Raw genomic sequence first — 20432 nt, 5'->3', positions numbered from 1 at the left:
TTTTTTTTTTTTTTTTTTTTTTTTTTTTTTGTTTTGTTCAAACTATTTTATAAACTATGAAAATATAGAAAAGCAGAATTTATTGACATTTTTCGATGACGAGATAATTAAACAACGATCTTTCTAAAAATCTTCTCGAAAAACTTGCCCGCGCGGAAGATTCTAAAACCAGTCTGATAAAAGCATCAAATTCTTAATCTTATATTGTATATTAATACGTACATCGATTTAAATTATTGCGTTACAAATAAAATGTACAATTCGATGTTTTACGTATTTCTAGGTATTGCATAAAAAAGAATATTGTAATATTGTTAGAAATTATAACATATATTATAACTTATGAAATACCTAGAAATTCTGCAGAATAGATACGTATGAGAAACAATCGCAATGTAGTTTATATGTTGGTCAAACAGATCAGGTACCACGTCAAATTTCTAATCATTGAATTGTACATTTTATTTTTAATTAGCTTATGGCTAACTTGAGGAATGGCTTACAATTATCATTGACATACACTTTGAAAACAGACATTTCAAATAGCAATTGTCAAAAAAAAAAAAAAACATGAGAAAATATGGCTCAAAATGATAGTCGAGTGTATGTCATCGAATAATACGACTTTTCATTAAGTAAACACGAATACAACTATTGAAGATTAGCAAATTAGATTCTACGTTTATTGACAATAGCTGTTCGTGCTTACTTTTATCACTATTGTTACACGTGCGAAACTGTGTATAAGATGGAACGGATTTAAAAGCAGTCGTAGGTACACGTCTCAATTTTTTCAAGATATAATAATATAAACTTTCTTATAAAATAATTAATCCTTCGCTTTTCTGCGAAGTAAAGGAAATAACTGAAAACACAAAACAAAAAAGATTAATCTTTTGGCATATTTCATTCGAATAGAAGCACAATTATTCATTTTTCGCTTTATTAAAATAATAGAAAATTTAATGAGATAATTTAATGAGAGACAAACATAATCTATAATAAAGTATGGTGTTACTACATTCTTATATATATTTCCATATAACACCGAAAAATATGAATTCATCAAAGATATAACCAGGGGCAGTGGAAAGATTAAAATTTTTAAATAGCGGCAAACTTCCGCAAGGGATTTGTAACAAGTATATATATATATATTTATATATATATATATATTAATCATATGCATGTCAATGGAGAAATAGATATGTTGCGTGCGAATATAATATCTAACACGTCTAAACTTTATATCTTCTATATTAACGACATTCGAGTATCTTTCGACAATTTTTCATAAGCTTTGAATTCCCTAGCTAGTGGTTACGCTAATGGAATGTACCCACAAATTTAGTCCAATTGGATCGGATTAAGATGTGATAAAGTATTTTGAATAAATTACATCAGAGATTATTAACATATAATTTGTTTAAGCGTTGAAAATATTGTTATCCAATAATATAGCCAAGAAAAAAAAAGATGAAAAAAAAAATGATTAGCTTAAATGATAGGAGCCATTTTCTTTCGATAAGAGGAATCTTTTCATTAATGGAACTCGACATAATGTAGAAATAGAAAATGACGTGCATATTACAAAATTGCAACAGAATTATTACGCACGAGGTTTTTAGAATTAGAAACGGATTATTTTCTACTTTTTTACTTCATACGTAATCATTCTTTTGCAAATGATTCTCATTAACTTTTTGCAACGAAATTCAAAAATATAACACATCGATTATAATTGAATCACATCGCAAAAGGTGAAATGGAACCGATATTGGCAGCAATCGTAGCGCAATACTATTCTTTCAGCTTTCGCGATTTTCAACAAAATGAGGTACCACGGTAATATCACAACAAACGATCTCTCATGAAAACGTTTTCTCTATCGTGAATCTTTGTCATCATCAAATTATGCAAATATCTTTACAAGATCTTAAAGGAAGAACTATTCGAAAGAATGTAGCGTAGGAACACCAAAACACTTAACAAATGAAATATGATAATTGCACATGTGATATATGTTTCATCTCAATAACAATTCTCGAAAAAGTTTCATCTTTTTTCCATGCTAACATCTCTATCGTATAGTTCAATAGGACGTACTTTGAATTATGGATCATTAATAGTGTATTTTGAGTTTCATGTAAACTTACCCAAAGCTTTCATATACACGCGCGAAAAACAGTTCATACTGACGATATGCACGGATATTCGTCGATCATCCGTTATAAGCGAAATATTTTGTAATTGTATTACATTATTTCGTATTCAATTTAGTGAATCACGTAAGTTCATTTATACGCGAGTTCACCTAATGATTTACGATTATTCTTTCAGTATAATCGATATATTAAAATCGATAATCGAAGTATTCGAATTAAATAATGATATTCAATTATCAATATATTTTAAAAACGATGTGGTTAAATCTGTGCGAAGATTAGTTGTATCGCAATTTCATAACCATAACTTCACGAAATATTTTCCCACATAACATGAAATAGTTGTCTGTAAGGAAAATCTATATGAATTATCAAACGGTTGTTTCTCGGAATATTTTAACCGACGAATCTGCATGTTTAATATGAATATATCTTGTAATGGTTGTCGTGCCGTTGTTATTGTTGTTGCCATGGTTGTCATTGATATTGTTGAATATTTCACGACTGCTCAAATTGGACATCGTACCAGATTCGGACTTCTCGTTCATCACGTCTGCAGTAAGAATTAATCATTGACCAACTATTTTAGAACAACAACAGAGCAGATAAAGGTAAGATATTTCAATATTTTTTTATATTCATTTTTGTATTTGCAATTAGTATATTTTATTTATTTCGCAAAAAATTCAAATATCAATTCAAAACTTTAAAACTTTTAAAATTTATAATTTAGAATTCAGAATATATCTTTAACATATAGAGTATCATAAGACGAGTTTCAGACAACAAAAATGGCGGGAAATTATAAGAATTGAAACAGACTAACTTTCATTAGGATTTTTATCGTTAAATAGTTATTCCTATAAATTCGATATTTCGAATATTTGCTTTTGACTTTACTTCGATCTGCTCTATCACATAAAAAATACATTATAAGTGTATTGTAATGCAACGTGCGAATAACATTAAAAAATAATCACATAAATTAAAGGATGTAAATAAAAAAAAGCAACTTTGGATTGTATTAAAAATAAATTTATATTTACAAGCAGGGAAAAAATAATAATTACTAATAAAACGTTTTATGAATAAGCATAATAGGATCAGACAAATTCATGATAAATCGATGATAATACGAATAATTCGAATTTACGATTATTTTATTATATTCATATTTAAAATCTGAAATTCATTTGACAAAATAAATATTATAAATTACCTGTTATTAATAGTAAGTACGTAAAGTTTTGAAATCTTAGTAAAGAAAACGGTTAACAACATTAGTATTGCAAAAACTGTTTCTCGCATTATGTAGAATATTTTTTTGGCAAGATAAAAAGTACGTACATTCATTTGTATGCAAATTATTTTATAATTATAATTAGCTCAAATCTTTTGTAAAGATATTGAACCTTCTTTTATCGATATTATTTTCTTACAATCTTTTTCACAAATTCCATAAAGGAAATTTCTTGATGAAATGAAATAAAAAATTAAGAAAGAAAGCATTAAATAATAACATATGACATGAAGGAAACAATGCGTTAACTCAATATATGACTAACATTTACTATATTAATATCTTCTTATAAACTAAAACAAAATTAACTTTGGCAGTCGAATCCAAATAATGGACTACGTGCATCGCATCTAAATGTAATGTTTCTAATATTCTATCATAGGACACAGTAAATTTGGCAAGGATTACGATGTACATAAAAGCACATGTTTTTGTACGCGGTTTCGGTGAAAATGCATATTGCGGATAGAATTTTCGCGATAACAATAGGTCAAAAATTAAAAATGTATAACAAAACATAATTGTAACAAAAAATTAAGAAAACTACGAGGTAATAATTTTTTCAAGTGAACAAGTAACACTCGATAGATCTGAAAAACTTATTCGATAAACTAACAAAGTAAGATAACATGATCATTATGGATTTTTATGATTCTATTACATATACTGGTAACATTGTTTATAATAAATCGTACGTTGACACAATCATCTGAATATTTCGATTCATTAAATTCTACAATATAATATAATATATCACTACATAACAATGATATACTGTTTATTTAATTACGCATCTAGAATATGAAAATATACTATATAATACATAACTTTATCGTTTAAATATATACTAAAAAGATAGTCGATATGATACGACATCGTTAAAGTATCATGCACATGCAAAAGACACTTTGAACATAAAAACGTCTTGCGACATGCATGTACAATAGAAAATTAATGCTATTGGATAGAGCGTAAGCGGGATATTTTAAGTTACTAAAAAAGTACCGCTTTTTTCTTATATATTATCTCTTATTTTTTTGTGGAGCGAGCTATAAAAACTGACTTGTTCGCCTTCGTTTTTTGAATGTGATAATTTCTTATTGAGATAATCAAGAACGATGACTATAATAATATGAAGATTAAATAAGGAACATGTTTATGAATATTTAATGTTTTTTTCACGATATAACGCAGCAACACTTTTGGCACTTACTTTCTTTTCTAATGATATTATCCTTGCAACTTTCTGCATCAGATTTATATGCTTTTAACTTAATGTCCTCTGTATTATCGTTTTGACTTTGTACAGAATTGCTTCTTGTAACTTGTTGTGAACCTATTATTTCATTTTTGCTATCAAATCTTAATATTTCAGCTTGTTTAATTCCTGCATCAATATCTTTTACATTTATACATACATTTGTTTCATTACATTTATTTTGCTCCAATTTTATTTCTTTCTTTATTTTTGAGACAAAGATTTTTTTAACTTTCATTCTATTTATTCCAAGATGACTTGTTTCTTTTAATACTTCAGGAGTTTGTTCATTTTCTAATGTTGTCTCTGAAATTATAGTTTTATTTTTAATACTAATATTATCGACCAGTGCATCATTTTTTTCAAATGCATACTGATTTTTGCTATTATTATCTTCTATATTTTGTAAAGTATCTATAATTTCATTTAAACGTTTCTCTCTATCTTCAAACATTCTTTCTTCGTTCATTTTACTCAATTTATTTTCCGTTTGAAAGAGATTTGTACTAACTATCATTGTACAAGAATCTTTGTCTTGTTTTGTTATAAGCTCACTTATATTTTGCAAATATAAGTTTTCATTGATTCCTATTTTTTTCGTATTCAAATTCAGTCTGTTGCTCTCGTCATCTGTTTTGTCACAAAGTTCATCCGACTTTTCTGAACTAAATGCTTCACCACTCAAGCTCTTTGTTCGGTCGTCTGAATAAGTGCTCAGTTTCTTATCTGAATAATTACTATATTTATCGTCATGTAAGTATACAGAACTCTCGTTTGATTCAAAATTGCTAGCATTTATAATTGATATTCTTGGTATAATTAAATCTGAAGGCAAACCCTCACCATTTGGTGGAGTTGAATCTAAGGACGATCGATTGATAAAATCTCCAAAAGAATGATATCCTTGTTGTCCTTTACCTTGAATCCAAGCTTCAGTTAACAGATGAGATCTTTGCCAAGATACATCGCTATTACATCTATTCGTTCTTGCAGTCCATTGTTGTTCTTCGGAATTGGACCACGAATGTAAACAATAATCACTAGGACTTTTTTTAATATCGATCGTATCTTGATCTATATCCGTCTCCTGTCCTTTACTCCGAACAATTAGTTCTAATTTGGATTTCAAGAGAGCTGGTGACACAGCTCTGTCCAAGCGTCTGATATTCGATGTCTGTGCAAAATGTGACATAGATGTATTGTTCATATCTATGTCTATATCTGGAGCATCACTCGAAGGTATTATTATAGCATTTGGACTCGGACTGTCCATACTATCCGGGGTATAAGGATCATGCTTAATGGGTGCTGCGTGCAACAGATTAGTTGAACGATCCGTGTAATTGACTCGTCCGCTAACGCAACTACTGTAATCAGGCAACATGGATAACAATTCCACGTAATTGTTTGGCACTCGAAAGCAAAACTCAGGTGCACTCGGCAAGCTGCAGCAGTTTATCATACCTTCGTCCACGATGAGATTAGCCCTCAAATAGACTGGCTGCAAACGGGAAAAAATGGACGATCCTTATGTATTATCGTGCATCTCTATGAAGAAATGGAGAGGGACATTCTTCATATGATAGGATTCTATAAAAAGTCTAACTAACATTAATTTAATTCAGGGAAACGATACGATAAGAAAATTTTGATAGTATTATAGAAATGGTGCTGAAAATTTTGATAGAATTCTGAAAAATATTTTATTTTGATTATAAAAATGAATATCAAACTTTTTTTCAGTATACAATTCTTCAATATTAAAATGTTTTTAGATTAATAATTTATTTTAATCTTGTTAATTGTAAGTAAAATGTATTTAAAGAAGCAATGAAATCCATACTTTTAATAAAATATACTTAACTTTTTCTATTTTCGACAGTAACGAGTATAAAAAAGGCCAAGTAGAATTATGAAATTGTAAATTATTAAAAAAGTGAATTTGGAAAAAGATACTGAACCAACTACATTAACAAGCTTCTAGTTGTATAAATAGTGGAATGAAATATTAGAAGAAATAGAGGATACTTTATGGAAAAATCAAGATAAAAGTAAGCAGACAGTTGATAGATAGGTACCTTAGTGCTTAGAGATTCATTCGAAACTCCAGAAAAACAGGCTGCACCATAATAATTAAAAGAATGAATCGTCAGAATAATAACTAGGAAGTGTGTAAATATATTAACCCAGCATAAGAGTAAAATGAACTAATGTCTTTCCTTTTATATTAAAAGATTGACTCACCTTATGATCGCCCATACAAATTGTTGGACCTATTATTCCATATTCTACAGTATCAGGTGATGATATCTAAAATAAAAATAAATAATTAAAAAAAATAATTATATATAGAATTATTCGTATAAAAATATATTTATTTAAAAAAGATATAATTAAATAAACAGTATCTCATACATCTTGGACTAGCATTTTAGCGGTAGGATTCAATAGAATACGGTCACACCAAGCCGGTACTCTTGTTTGCATATAATTTGAACCTTCATTGATATCTTCTTCAAATGGATAACTGGGTACAAATTTAATCGGAAATTCAAATAATCTTCCATCAAAGTCTTCCAGCTCTCTATCATATTCACGTAGCTATATAAATATTCGTAATTTCATTATGGTCTTCCTAATCGTCAATGCAGTATTATAAGTAACATTATACAATGAGAAATTCGAGTTACGAATTACTTACCCATTGTCCATTATTTTTCACAAAAACATTCTGATGCTCATAATGAGAAAATTCTTTTTTTCCTAATGTTAATATGAGATCATCGTCTTTATTATGAAATTGTAGCTTTGAAATGCTTCCTTTGTTTGATAATCTTCTCTCTTGAGTATCTTCCGTAAGTTTCTGTATAAAAGAAAAAATATAAAATTTTAAATTATTTTAATTTCATTATTTATGAGAATATAACTTTCGTATTTTTTATTTCATACTTACTTTAATTACACCGGCTGTATCTGTCCTAAAATTAAAGTCTCCAAATAAAAAATATGGTACATTTGAATATTTATCATTATGAAACCTATCTAATGTATGCTCGAGTGCTCTTCTACGCGTCTTACTATATACGGATGGAAACTGAAAATAAATTATCAAAATAAATAAATAAGTTATTAAAGCATCTTATAATATAAATTACTTACTGTTTCCATAGCAATAAAATTACTGGCATCATGAAATAAATGTATATTTATGAGATCAAAAACTGTTCCACTAATACTCCATCGTGTCCTTAAAAATCCTTTTCTAGACCATTTACATTCTGGAAAGAATTCCTGAGGAAACTTAGCTTTTTCTTTGGTTGTGACTGCTTCTATGTTACCAGAATGAACTTCCTTTCCATTTACGGATATAAAAGTACATTCTAAAATTATAATAATAATTTATAAATTATAAATAAAATTATAATAATAATTATTATAATAACTATTTTAATTTATTAGTCATATTAATCAAATATTATATCATACCTTGGAAATCCCATAATAAAACGTTTTTCAAAGATTCATGCACAAAATAAAAATTTCCAAGTGCCTGAAAAATATATTATGAATAATTACAAAAAAAAATTAGTAATTTTATCCATAATGAAATATATTTTTTTTATCATTAATTGTTTTTTGCCTACCGTAAAATGTTCAGCAGATGAATAATCTTCATCTAAGAATACTCTAATTTTATCAAACAGCCTTAATTCTTCGGAAGACATTAATAATCTGCAACAAAGAATCTTTTAAATGAAATTAAACTCTATAAGAAAAGTACAAATGTTAAAGCTAACACAGTAACTTGAAGATCTACTATATTTTTAAACATATTTTTTTTTATATTACTCCCCTATGAATATCATTCGATAAATTCATCTTTTGAAGTGGTTCATTCAACCATAGAACCATGCGTGATAATCTATTTTTATCCCTTTCTGCCACTTATGCGTTAAATCACATTCAATATCATGATCAGAGAAACCTATTTGTCTTAGTATAGTTTTAAAAAGGCTTGTTGATACCTCTGTATGCTATTCCATAAATATTTCATATACTTAAGAAGTAATAATATTTGAATAAATATTGTCATGCATTTTGTTATGCAACTGTAACTTTGATTAAAGACCTCTTTAGTCAGAAAGAAGCCTTTCAAGAAGCTTTACCTTAATAAGATTTTAACTGGAATATTTTTTTTTACCCTTAATACGATATAATCATGATAATGACTATAGAGTAAATAAAAAAGAATTTTTTAAATAAAAAAGAAAATATAGAAAGTTACCTAACAAAATCTTCCACTTGTCTGGTACTGTGCTCATAATTTTTTCCACCTACTTCTTGGCAGTGCAGTGCAATAAATTTTGGATCCAACCTCAGTATAGTCTGAAAAGCATTCTTTGTGAATGTAAATATTCGTTATATTTACGCAATGACAACGCATGTTATCTATAATACTTACAGATAAAAATTCTTCCGTCCAAATTTTTAACATCACGCTAGGCTGTAAAAAGGACACGCATTTTATATGTATCATATGTTTTGATTAAAAATTTAAATTGAGAAAAAAAATTACATGAAATTTAAAAATATATTCTGCTATACTACATCGCTATTTTATTAAATTTATTGATCTATATATGGAAAATCTAAATTTGATCACGCAAATGCAAAATCACGCAATGTTAATGTATTAATGTGTATATGTTATGCATGTATATTAATTCATATATATCAATCAATCGAATAAAAGGCATAATTTAATTCGATCTAAAATTACGAGAGTAACAAGAAAGATATAATTACGGAAGATCGTTGATAATGATTCTGTCGTTGATTCTATGCGCGTTAACATTACTAATACAATTAATACATGCGGGATCATGACGTTTTACGGTCAGCATAATGAGAAAAACAAAAGAGAAAAATGATGAATGAAGAGTGATTGTAAAGAACAAATAAGAATCAGCAGCATATTATCGGTATAGTATAATACAAAAGACGCGCGCAAAGCTGCTGACTCTAAACTGAAAGAAAAAAAAGAGAAAAGAAAAGATGATGAAAGAAGATGAAAGAAATAAGTCGTATCACGTTCGAAGGTAAATTGTGAGGCGCAATCAATCGATCGTTCAGAGCTAGTGAAGTGGTGAAAAGAAAAAAGAGAAAGGAAAAATAAAAAAATCCTGTACACTCACCTCCTCGAAAATACTGCCAACATTTGCAGTGACCAATAAGACCGGAACGCTATTACCCGCCATTCTTCAATGTGTCAAGAAGGGAAAGTTTTGAAAGAAGCGCACAGTCTTATAATTGAAGAGAAAAGATAAATATCGAATTTACTCGATGATCACGAGGACATCGATGATAATGTAGAAAAAATATGTAAAAATCAATGCAAAAGATTGTCAGAAGGATTGACACAAATCAAGTACACTGCACTGCGTCGAGAGTGTCGTCGCAAGACCGAGCACTAACTCGGACAACTTGATTTTCCGTTAACACGAGCACTCGAATCGAATAATTAGATTTGAAAAGTCACCCCCGGCCGGGAAAGGTCCGCGTGTCCGGAGGAATCAACCCCTGTGCCGAGGAGTGGCCACGGTTTCGCGCCGTGCACCGGTCGCATCAAACCTCGCACTGGAAATACACATTATTAATCGAATAACGCGAGGCTCGTTCGCGCACCAGAGGGAAAAGTTGTATGTGAGGTAAATATATCCCTCTATCGGCCACAGTAAAACCACGCCTACTGCAGACGTCAATAGGCAGTGCCGTGCACGTCGGAAACGTGCTATGTGAAGACTCTGGGCCCTATTGATGATACAATATGCATTTCCGTGATTCACATTCAGTGTTACGTATGCTACTCCATTCTATGCCACGACATACACACTTCACTTATGCGCTTCTCTTTAAAACCACTAGAAAAACTAATTAAACTTCGTTATAATTTTTGATCTTGCGAATATAAATACGAATTAATCGATTTATTTCGATATTTTTTCACAATATATTAGAAATATCATTTTCACATAGCAATTTTCTTTCCTGATTTTTGATTTATTAAGAAAATTATGAATATTGTTTTATATCGATAAATTTTCGAATAAAATTTGTAACATTTGATCGTAATCAAATTAGTCTCGTCGCGATTCGAAGCTTTCGCGAAGTCATAAATAGTAATTGATCAAAACTGATCATCTTTATGAATCGATTGAACAGAATTTTGCTTGATTGATAAGTTTGTAATTGTTTGGTTACGTTCTCCGCCAGTTGTTTAGTCTCTGAAACATATGCTGCTAAATTATCGAGAATTACTAGAAGCGTTGCGATAATCACCGAAACGGAAGTTTAGTTCAGATAAGGATACGCGTGCGCGAGACACGATGCTGTAAATTTGTATCGGAGATCTATAGTATTTTAATGATACAGGTACAATTTGAAAAGTATATTTTGCTTAATAAATTTCTTCAATATTGTACAACTTAAAACTATATAAAATGATAAGAAGTTTCATTTTAATTAATTTTTAATAAAAATATGAATAGAAAGATAGAAAAAAAATTAAAGCGTTTATAAAAATAAAACGTGGATTGGTAGGTATATGATTTGTACGCTCCTGAAAACGATTGTCGGAAACGATGTTCCAGCTGCGCATGAGAAGGGCTAAACGCACGCGCTCTTATGCTCCGTTTACGTTTACATCTTATTTTTATTTAAAATTTGTTTTTTTTTATTAAAGTTAATTTGTATTCAAATGCACTATAAAAATGGATTAATAACAATCAACGATGAATAATCAACAATGATCAACGATAAATTATGAATCGAATTGCTTAATTCAACGAAGTGCGTTTAATTATACGTATTCAGGAATAGTGTCAAGAACAAAAAAGGAAAGAGATGAGAGAATGTTTAGTTAATTATCACTAATCATATAATAATTTCAAGTAATTATTAAAAATTCAAAGTTAGAGAAAATGAATTGTACATGAACTGTAGCATAGTTTTTGACTTGACGTTGCACTTGCATCATTTTAACCTGCCTTTCGACAGTGTCGTTCGCTCCGGTAAAGTATCACCTCCGCGAGTGGCTAGTTTACGTTCCGTAAGCTGATCCGTGCTGTCAGTGTGCCTGTCTCTTGTGAGGTTCCTGCGATTCGTTTGTCGTTTGCCAGACCACGAAATTATCGCGTCTATTTTCATCGCGAGCATTCGTCCCTCGAATCGACCAATTGTCGATAACGAACGGGCACGATATTTTCAACAAACCGAAATCTCCACATTCCACTATAACTTTTGAATATTCCCTAATTAACAGAGAAAAGAAAAAGAGAAAAAAAATCGTAAGAGAAAATCGATGATACCAATGTCGACCATTGTCGATTGCGCGTGATCACAGAAAAGATTAAAGTCGAGAAATCGAAAAAATGCAGACTCGCAATAATTGTATAATCGAATGTTTAATCAAATATTAATCGGGTGACAATAAGAGTATCATTTATCTTTATTTTTCAGATACAGCAATGAATATGCTGTCAAACGTAGTAATGTTATTGGCAATAATGGCCTTCGTGAACGCAGAGAGCATCTTAATGACTGAAGTATTCATTATTCCAATCAAACCAGAGACTTTCGACTGGAACGATGATGGTAAGAAGGAAAGATATTATTTGATCATAAACAATGACATCGAGAAAGATTTGCATCGCATTTATATCGCATTGACATTACGGAAATATATATACGGAAGTTGTGAAACGAACGATCATACAGAAATAACCTAGAAATGAGGGTCTATCAAACAGTAGACAATTTTCGGTCGTCACCCGTTATCTTGATTCACGGGTTGAAAGTTAAAGCGTACCTTCGCGCGTCATTCGCATTGCCTTATGAATACCAATCGATTCACGCTTTGAAGAAACTTAGCGAGTATCGCGGTTTCACAGCTGACACTGTCACGTGTATATCGGTACTTTCTAGCGCGACGTCATACGAGAATCACGAATGGCGTGGCGCTATGGGACGCGACGCATCATTAATTAATTGGTAACGCTTACGAATCAAACTGTTTTCCGTGGATTTTTCTCGGAAACGGGTGCAATCTTTCTGTGAACAACGATGAGTATGATTACTTGGAATTAAATTATTCAAAGTATATACGAATAAGTACTTTAACCTAGATATTTCCCAATGACTAACGAGTCACTATGATTCGTTTATTTCTTTCAGCACGTTCCGATCAATTCTCGTATCAACCCTCGTTATTAAATGCGCCTGATCTTCCATCATGGATTCATTATACATATAGCAAAAGAGATCATCATGGTTTTGTATATGGTGTTGCGCCAAAGAATCAAAAATATTTTCAGGTGATCTGTCTTGTCTAGCGTTAAAACTAATTAATAATTAGTTTTAATGAAAAAAATGTGATTTTTAGCTAGAGATTGTAGGTCTAAACAAATATACCTACGAAACTAGATACAAAGTTCTCGACATGAACGTTCTTGAGAAAGAAAATCTAACCAAGTATGAGGTTCATTTAAAAATCGATAATCTAAACGTGGAGGACATGTTCAATCGGAACAGAACTAATGAGCTTCTCGATATATTTAGGTTTGTCGATAAATTTCAAGGAAAAAGATTTCCAATGTTCTATATTGTGTTGGATCAAGCTTTCCCTTTTTTTTCTTTTTATTTACAGAAAGAGGTTATGGAAAGATGCAGTGAATTTATACGTGACTTTTTTAGCATCTGCAGTCGAGCTTGGCGCTCGTTTGCCTCTGAAGCCAAGTGAAGGCGAAGGGTAAGTCTCGTTTGAAAATCAAATGTGATGAGATTAATAAGATTAATAAGGGAGAAAAATAAGATTTAGATGTGATATACAGTTATGCAATTCTATTATCGTCAGCCATTATAATAATTATCGAACGATTCAATGGGATTCAGCGTTTCGATATCGCTGACGTATTATTCGACCGATCAACGGAAAACAACATTATGACGCACGTTCCACTTCGAATTTTTTTTTAAATGGGTAATTGCCATTTCTTTTGCAATTACGTCGTCTAATATGGTTATAGACATAGATTGTTATCGCGGTGACAATATATATTCGATTCATGAAAAATTTCTACAGTTAGTCGCTATGAAAAGTTCACGCGTCATTAAAGATAGTCATCTATGGAAACATTACAAAGACCGTCCCATCGAATATTCGCATTTTCAATAGCTGTTATTACGTAATCCGACTTTAAATCGCAATAAATTTTATTTGTTAGAAGTGATTCCTTTCTAAGACTTTTCGTCGTAAATATATGGAAAATATAGATTTTAAAATCATTTTGTAGCTATAGATAATCATCAGGGATTTATATAAATCTTATACATTATTATCACATTTTTTTTATTCTTTTCATTTTATTCTTGCATTAACTTCCAATTCTACGTATTGTTACGAATAAATAACAGTTTTTTTTCATTTCATCATGAAATTTATTTTCGATTAAAGTAATTCGACTGATTCGACCGTTTGCTTTAATATATTTATCATTGTGTTATTTCTGTTTCTTCCAAATATTAAAAGAATATAAATAATTTTTCAGATCAATGGTTTTTAATCTTTTTACGGTGGTTTTTCATGGGACGGTCATAAAACTAACAATTAAAATATACATGAATATACCTTTTATTAAGAATTATAAAACTTAATACGTCGCTTTTATAATTTTACGAGACACTAGTGTTACAAGAAACACCGATTAGAAGAATCACTGCTTTAGATCGGCACGAAAAAGAAATCACTGATCGCGTAGATAAGAATTCATAATTCATAAAATTTTTTTCTTTGTAACAATGCAAAACTGTCAAATTCTCATGACACTCTCTTTATGAAACAAATGCTTCAAAATTTCGCAGCATAGATAGCTTTGAATCATATTCAAAGATCGAGAAAAATGACTCGAATTTTTTTAAATAAAATTTCGCTAATAATTCTATTCGATGATCTTTCAAAATGATGCGTTCATTGAAGAATATAAAATGTATCCTTTTCATAAATAAAACACTGACACACATAATTAAAATCAAGTAAATATATGTGATAAAACAAATGTCGTGATATATTAATCGCACTTATTGAACTTAATATTATATCAGTTGCAGACACGATTTAAGTAACTTGGTAACGTATACATGTAAATGCGATATTGTCAGCGCGCTTGTCCAAGTTAACTAACTGAATGGCTTCCGGCTAGCCTGTTTACTCTCCTCCATCATACTTTTAGACGTCAACAGTGGTATATCTCCCACCGCATTACGCGATAATATATCTAGATGAAACTTTCTCATTGATATCCTTTATATCCAAGAAATATGTAAACGGATGCGATAAAAGAATTTGTATATTTTCTGCATCGTTTATCGTATCTCGCAAAATTATAATAGACAATTGTCTCGTATTTTACAATATGACTAAGAATATAGCATAAACGGATGCTTTTATTTTTATTAAGCTGTAATGCGATGATCATACATTTTCCAATTCATTGGAATCATCGTATATGATTCGTATATCGATATTCATTGGAATATCGTAATACGAATCATATTTCCGATACATCATACGTGATATAAAATAGAAAATAAAAAAATAAAGAAAAACGCATGTAGTGCCGCTTCTTCGAAACACAATAGGAGTCTATTAGTCGGATATAATTACGTGATTAAAATCAAATCTTTTAATTACATGTTATATAAAAAAAAAAAACTTAACGATGCGCCAATTAATTAATTAATTAATTAATTAAACGAATGATTTTAACGATAATTTTTTTCGTTCAATCATCATAAAAATTTCCAACGCGAAGGAGATGTTTCGTAAAAAGAAAAATTAATTTTAAAAAGCACTTCGTCATGGTCTAAATGTCAACGGCCGAATCGAGACGAATGGAAATTATATTTCTTAGCAGGCGGGATTATCCCTGACTTTCGACCGAGATAACGGATAACGGGAAGCAATGCACAAACAGAAAAATCATGACGCAACTTTAAACGCTAGGCCAGACGTTCAACGTGCCATGGAACACGTACACGCGTGTCGCACAGGTGTAATTTATCCACGAAAATTTTAAAAGTCTACGAGTAACGCGTGAAAACCTGCATTTTCCTTTTTCGTGGCAGAGTTGTTATAAGGCTAGGAAGTTCGATGCCATTCTCCCAAGAGTTGAACGAGCTGCAAGAAGAAGTAAAACCTTTGTGGAAATTACGCTCCTGTCCTCGAGATTTTAAACGTACCAGCGTCGAGAGACTCTTCAGAGAGGCAAGATTCGCGTTGGATTGGTGTTCCTTCAGATTGGTAAATTTCGTTTACCGTTTACAAATTGAAACAGTTCGGATGACGCATCAGAAATTCACGAGATGATGATTATATTTTATTTGTTTTAGGTCGAACAGGAGCAACAAAGTCTGCAGCAAGAAAGCGCGAGACGGGGACCGAGTATGAACGTTGGATTGGATTTACCGGCTTCAGGAATTTCAGAGCACACGGAATGGCGATGGGCCAGATCGACCAAAGCCAGCATTCCCACGAGAAGTTACTTTGAAGAAATTGTCACCACGATCTTTGCGTCTGTTATTCTGTTTTTCGTATTGGCCGCTTTGCTCAGCATGCTGTTGTGCCTGGATCACGAGAAAATGTGAGTATATACGCCAGTCGTTTCTTTTCGTTGTTTCAATATGAATTTCTTTCTCAATATTCTCAACCTCGATTCTTTTTATTTCCCGATAAAATCGGGGAATACGAAACGCGGTACATGTGAATAACGGTGATCAAAAGAATGTCAATTGAAATATTTGTCATTCTATACGAAGCACGTGCTCGAGAAATAAATTCCAATGTATAGCAGTATGAGGAACGAATATAAGTGGTAGGGGCGTTAAGAGCAGATAGAGGGGGCTGCTACTACAACTGGTTTCATTCATAAACAGCTACGATATCTGGTCAAGTAGTAACGTGCTGGACGTTGCGATCGAAAATACGGTTACGGCGAATCGCGTGCTTGATAAGCATGAACGCCGTTGTCTGTACGCGGCGAAATTATGAGTGCTCTTTATGCTTGATAATATAAATTTAATTGGTTACATTTAATTTGAAATTTAACAAAGAAATACTTTTTGAGAAACAGAATATAAAATGAAAAGAGTGATGGATGAAAATACGTGCATGTAGTACAATAAATAATGAGATATTTCTAAATATAAATAAATAAGCGATTTTTCTCTTAGAAATGCACGTGTAATAGCAACGGATAAAAATAGAAATCGGGTTACATCGCGACCTATGTGCCACAACGTACGTCGATTAATATACACAGTTCACTTATCATTGAAGTACGTAGCGCATCATTAATCTACCGAGCTTTTGGTCATGCCTAACTACTTGTTCAAGATACGGAATCATTTGAATTAAGAAGAATGCGTACGATATTTATTACATATTATACACCATCGATAAAAGTGGACAACTTAAATATTTAAAATCGATTAACTCGTGTTCATTTTTAAAAATATTTTTCCATTGTTCGTTCTCTATAAAAAGATAGAAATCATAGCTTTTTCGTTTTATCCTGTTATAATAAATATCAGGCGTGTAGGCGTTGCACGAGAAAAAACAAGAATTGTTATGCGATATCAAGCTTACTCGTGACGCAACGGAATCGTTAAACCAGTTCCCATCGATTAGAAAATCGTCAAGAAATAATCGTAATAATTAAGTTCATCTTGCGCAATTCAGCAATGCGTTGACAACGTTTCTGTTTCAAAGTAGACGAAATCTAACTCCATAAAATATGATCTATTTATAAACGAATGACCTTGATGATTGCGTCATCGATTATTCGTGCTTCTTATTGCTTTACCTATGACTTTTTCTCTGAATTTAAGCTTGATGAAATACATTTCGTGCATCTACTTTGCATCTTATATTATATTCGCCTTTCTAAAGATTGTGTAAATATATATGATGACAAAACAAAAAGTATTGTTAGCGATCGATTTTCGTTAGAAATGTTCATGGTTTGCAATCGCTCGATACTTTATAACAGTTGAACGATTCCCATTTATAATTATCTACATCGTTCCTTTGAAAAAGCAATTATGTTCATGTAATCGATGATAATATAGTCTATAAATATATTTGTTTTCTTAAAAATGGAATCTAATTTTAGTAATTTTCATTTAAACAGTAGTATATGTGATTTACCTCAATAGGATTTTATCTATACGTATCTGCTTCGACTGCATTTAATCGTATTCTCGGCATATTAGAAATATGTATATATCTGAAGCTTATCCTAAGATCTCATTGTGTAAAATCGCATATCTGCGCAAAATAATCTGATTTGAATGTCATATATTCACAACGATACGTAAATCGTATAATCGTGTATAATTGCAACAATGATCGACAGTGAAACTAAATTACGTACATATTGATATATAAGAGGGTCACAGCTCGTGATCTACATATATGATCAAGGTAATTAAGCTACAGATAATACGGGTTATGCGAAAACAGGAATAGTACGTATGCGCGTCATCATTGATATGACTCATAAAAAAGAATATAACGATAATACAAAGTTTACCTAAACTAAATCCATTTGGTCAATTTCGATATAAATTTTCATTGATCGATCTTTCTATTTCCTCATCTTCTTTTTTTTAACATTGTATATCCCTTTGTATTATTCATTTTAAGCGTGCATCGAGAAAAAACAATTAATTTTTTCTTCTTTCTTTTTTTCCATAGGAACGATTCCAAATCTGAAAAATATTTCTATGAATTATTTAATATTTTCTACGGTGAAAAACAAAAAATAAAGTATATCTTGATTTTGACATTAACTTGATCATATTAATATTTTTAATAAAATATATTCTCGTTAACAATTTTAAGTTTCTTAAATATTTATTTGATCTGAAAAAAATTATATTATATTATAAGTTATTTAACTGATTAATATCCTGATTATTTATTTTTTAGAGAAAAGAGAGAAACTTCAACAGGAGAAGGAGTTAGCAATAATATACAAATGGTCCAATATGCTGCCGAAAGAGGTATCTTAAAATCGCTCTCCGCTCAACCTTCCAGTCCTAATGATTCTTTGCTACCAAGTCCCAGGTGCATATTTTTTTTAATTTAGGATAAAAAATATGTCAATCGTAAATTTCTTATCGTTATTGATAGCTCAAGTTCTATATTTTGATTACATTTTAACAGAATTTCTAATGAACGTTGTAATCCATATATTCGACCAAATCCACCACCTTACACAGGACCAAGCAATTTGTAAGTACCAACTGATAATTTCCATGCTTGTCAAAGTTATTTTCCATATACGTTATTAATTTCTCAGAGTCGGCATTCGAGCAGATTTCTGACTACACGAGGAGCCAGAAAAAACGTGGTTTTGCTGAATTAGTAACGGTTTTCTATCGTAACTACAAGGAAAATCGCAAAATCATTAAAACTGGCTCCATATTATCTGTTGCTTCGTAATTTGATATCGTAATATTTATCATAAATTTTATTTAAAGTTAATAAAAAAAATATTTTATATTGCATCACGATAGTAAAAATATATGTTTAATTTAAAAGATTAATTAATTAATATAGATCATAATTAATATAGCAAATTAGTATATTATATAAAAAAAAATCCTTTTTATATAATCTATATTAAGAAAATCATTTAGAAAAATATGTATGATATACATATATTTAATATTTAAATTAAAACTTTTAATTAGTTTTACAATATACATTTTACATATGTATATAAATACAATGGTGCCATATGACATTAATTAATAAAACATACCTTTCTAAACTAAATGTTTTTTACTTAAAATCCGTGCAATCAAATTCCTTTATCCTATTTTTCAAATCCAATTTCAAAATTATCTTGATTCCAAAATTTTCAATAAAGTGAAAAAAAGCAATATAAGAATTCTTTATTAAATTTAATATAAAATTTACAAAATTTTGCAAGCAAATACAATATAAAATAATATAAATCAGAATTAATAATAGACTAATATAATAATATCTTTCTTAATGTATTAAAAATAAAATAAATAAAAAATTACTAAATATCTCATTAAATTATAATATATATTTTATTAAAAATATATTTGAATTTATTTGTGTTTATTAATTTTAATTTTAATACGTATCTTGACGTTTATACAACAACCTAACCTTTTTTAGTAATTGCGCATGCGTAATATATCATGTTTTTATGCTAATATTTTAACAGTCGTTTTATTAAGAAATTTTCAATGTTATAATATAATATAAGTTTTTGATAGTGAATAGTTTAATAATACGATAAACTAATAATAAAAATAAAAATATCATAATAACAATTTTTCTAATTTTTGGAGCTATGGCTGGTATTATACTGTCTGGTAAATCTGGTAGAAAACAATGGACATTGCATGGTAACGCAACAATTTCAGTTTTTATTTTTTCATAAAAATTACAATTTTCATTTCTTTTGCAATTTAATCATATATCTATTTAAATAATACTATACTTTTATAATGAAGATAAATGTTAAATAATAGATGTCACATATAAGTAAATTTTTAGAAAAATATCAAATATCTAAATACTTTATTCTTTGAAATAAAATTTGACAAATGA

The 20432-nt window shown here is 30.0% G+C and overlaps 3 protein-coding genes and 1 long non-coding RNA gene across 12 annotated transcripts in view; 2 read left to right on the top strand and 2 right to left on the bottom strand.

The window, feature by feature from the left end:
* LOC116185865 overlaps positions 1-12603 on the bottom strand; it is a 19336-nt gene extending 6733 nt beyond the window's left edge. Inside the window, exons 1-2 of the long non-coding RNA XR_004150767.1 lie at positions 12472-12603; positions 10465-10469 (exon numbers count right to left, since the gene is read on the bottom strand). This is a non-coding gene — a long non-coding RNA (uncharacterized LOC116185865). The remainder of the gene's footprint in view (positions 1-10464; positions 10470-12471) is intronic.
* On the bottom strand, positions 1524-10352 carry LOC102679893 (inositol polyphosphate-5-phosphatase A). Of its 2 annotated transcripts, none has more exons than XM_006608204.2 (12): positions 9919-10352; positions 9186-9227; positions 9009-9109; positions 8368-8455; positions 8210-8273; positions 7883-8103; positions 7677-7817; positions 7425-7586; positions 7139-7324; positions 6968-7033; positions 4679-6224; positions 1524-2718 (listed from the first exon to the last, which is right to left on the bottom strand). In XM_006608204.2, the coding sequence occupies exons 1-12, from the start codon at positions 9979-9981 to the stop codon at positions 2537-2539; spliced, it is 2862 nt and encodes a 953-aa protein (XP_006608267.1). In that variant the 5' UTR covers positions 9982-10352; the 3' UTR covers positions 1524-2536. The 2 variants fall into 2 exon arrangements, with proteins under 2 accessions (XP_006608267.1, XP_031367195.1); XM_031511335.1 differs by lacking the exon at positions 1524-2718 and adding an exon at positions 6802-6842 and having other exon boundaries at positions 5972-6224.
* On the top strand, positions 2425-19610 carry LOC102672046 (alpha-sarcoglycan). Of its 7 annotated transcripts, none has more exons than XM_031511357.1 (10): positions 2425-2776; positions 12242-12376; positions 12956-13095; positions 13164-13339; positions 13428-13529; positions 15905-16079; positions 16169-16419; positions 18768-18905; positions 19005-19073; positions 19141-19610. In XM_031511357.1, the coding sequence occupies exons 2-10, from the start codon at positions 12250-12252 to the stop codon at positions 19163-19165; spliced, it is 1203 nt and encodes a 400-aa protein (XP_031367217.1). In that variant the 5' UTR covers positions 2425-2776; positions 12242-12249; the 3' UTR covers positions 19166-19610. The 7 variants fall into 7 exon arrangements, with proteins under 7 accessions (XP_031367217.1, XP_031367219.1, XP_006608296.2 ...); XM_031511359.1 differs by lacking the exon at positions 2425-2776 and adding an exon at positions 10174-10431; XM_006608233.2 differs by lacking the exon at positions 2425-2776 and adding an exon at positions 11376-11793.
* A 364-nt stretch (positions 19611-19974) lies between these two features.
* Positions 19975-20432, top strand: part of LOC102680031 (wolframin) — a 3676-nt gene continuing 3218 nt past the window's right edge. Inside the window, exon 1 of one of the 2 annotated variants that reach the window (XM_006608206.2) lies at positions 19975-20227. In XM_006608206.2, coding sequence (XP_006608269.1) covers positions 20173-20227 — 55 coding nt within the window. In that variant the 5' untranslated portion in view covers positions 19975-20172. The remainder of the gene's footprint in view (positions 20228-20432) is intronic. The other variant, XM_006608207.2, reaches the window with a different exon arrangement.

The sequence above is a fragment of the Apis dorsata genome, unplaced genomic scaffold, assembly GCF_000469605.1.
Source record: "Apis dorsata unplaced genomic scaffold, Apis dorsata 1.3 scaffold_29, whole genome shotgun sequence".
In the NCBI taxonomy this organism is placed as follows: domain Eukaryota; kingdom Metazoa; phylum Arthropoda; class Insecta; order Hymenoptera; family Apidae; genus Apis; species Apis dorsata.
This window is presented reverse-complemented; position numbering and strand designations above follow the sequence as displayed.

What these genes read in the sequence shown, in the direction of transcription:
- LOC102679893 (XM_006608204.2), bottom strand. Translation starts at nt 9,981, where the DNA reads ATGGCGGGTAATAGCGTTCCGGTCTTATTGGTCACTGCAAATGTTGGC. An exon ending in TGAAAAATAATGGACAATGG is followed by an intron (nt 7,325 to 7,424) that starts GTAAGTAATTCG and finishes ATATTTATATAG; the next exon opens with CTACGTGAATATGATAGAGA. An exon ending in CTAAAATGCTAGTCCAAGAT is followed by an intron (nt 7,034 to 7,138) that starts GTATGAGATACT and finishes TTTTTATTTTAG; the next exon opens with ATATCATCACCTGATACTGT.
- LOC102672046 (XM_006608233.2), top strand. Translation starts at nt 11,715, where the DNA reads ATGAACTGTAGCATAGTTTTTGACTTGACGTTGCACTTGCATCATTTT. An exon ending in AAGCCAAGTGAAGGCGAAGG is followed by an intron (nt 13,530 to 15,904) that starts GTAAGTCTCGTT and finishes TTTTCGTGGCAG; the next exon opens with AGTTGTTATAAGGCTAGGAA. An exon ending in TACACAGGACCAAGCAATTT is followed by an intron (nt 19,074 to 19,140) that starts GTAAGTACCAAC and finishes TTAATTTCTCAG; the next exon opens with AGTCGGCATTCGAGCAGATT.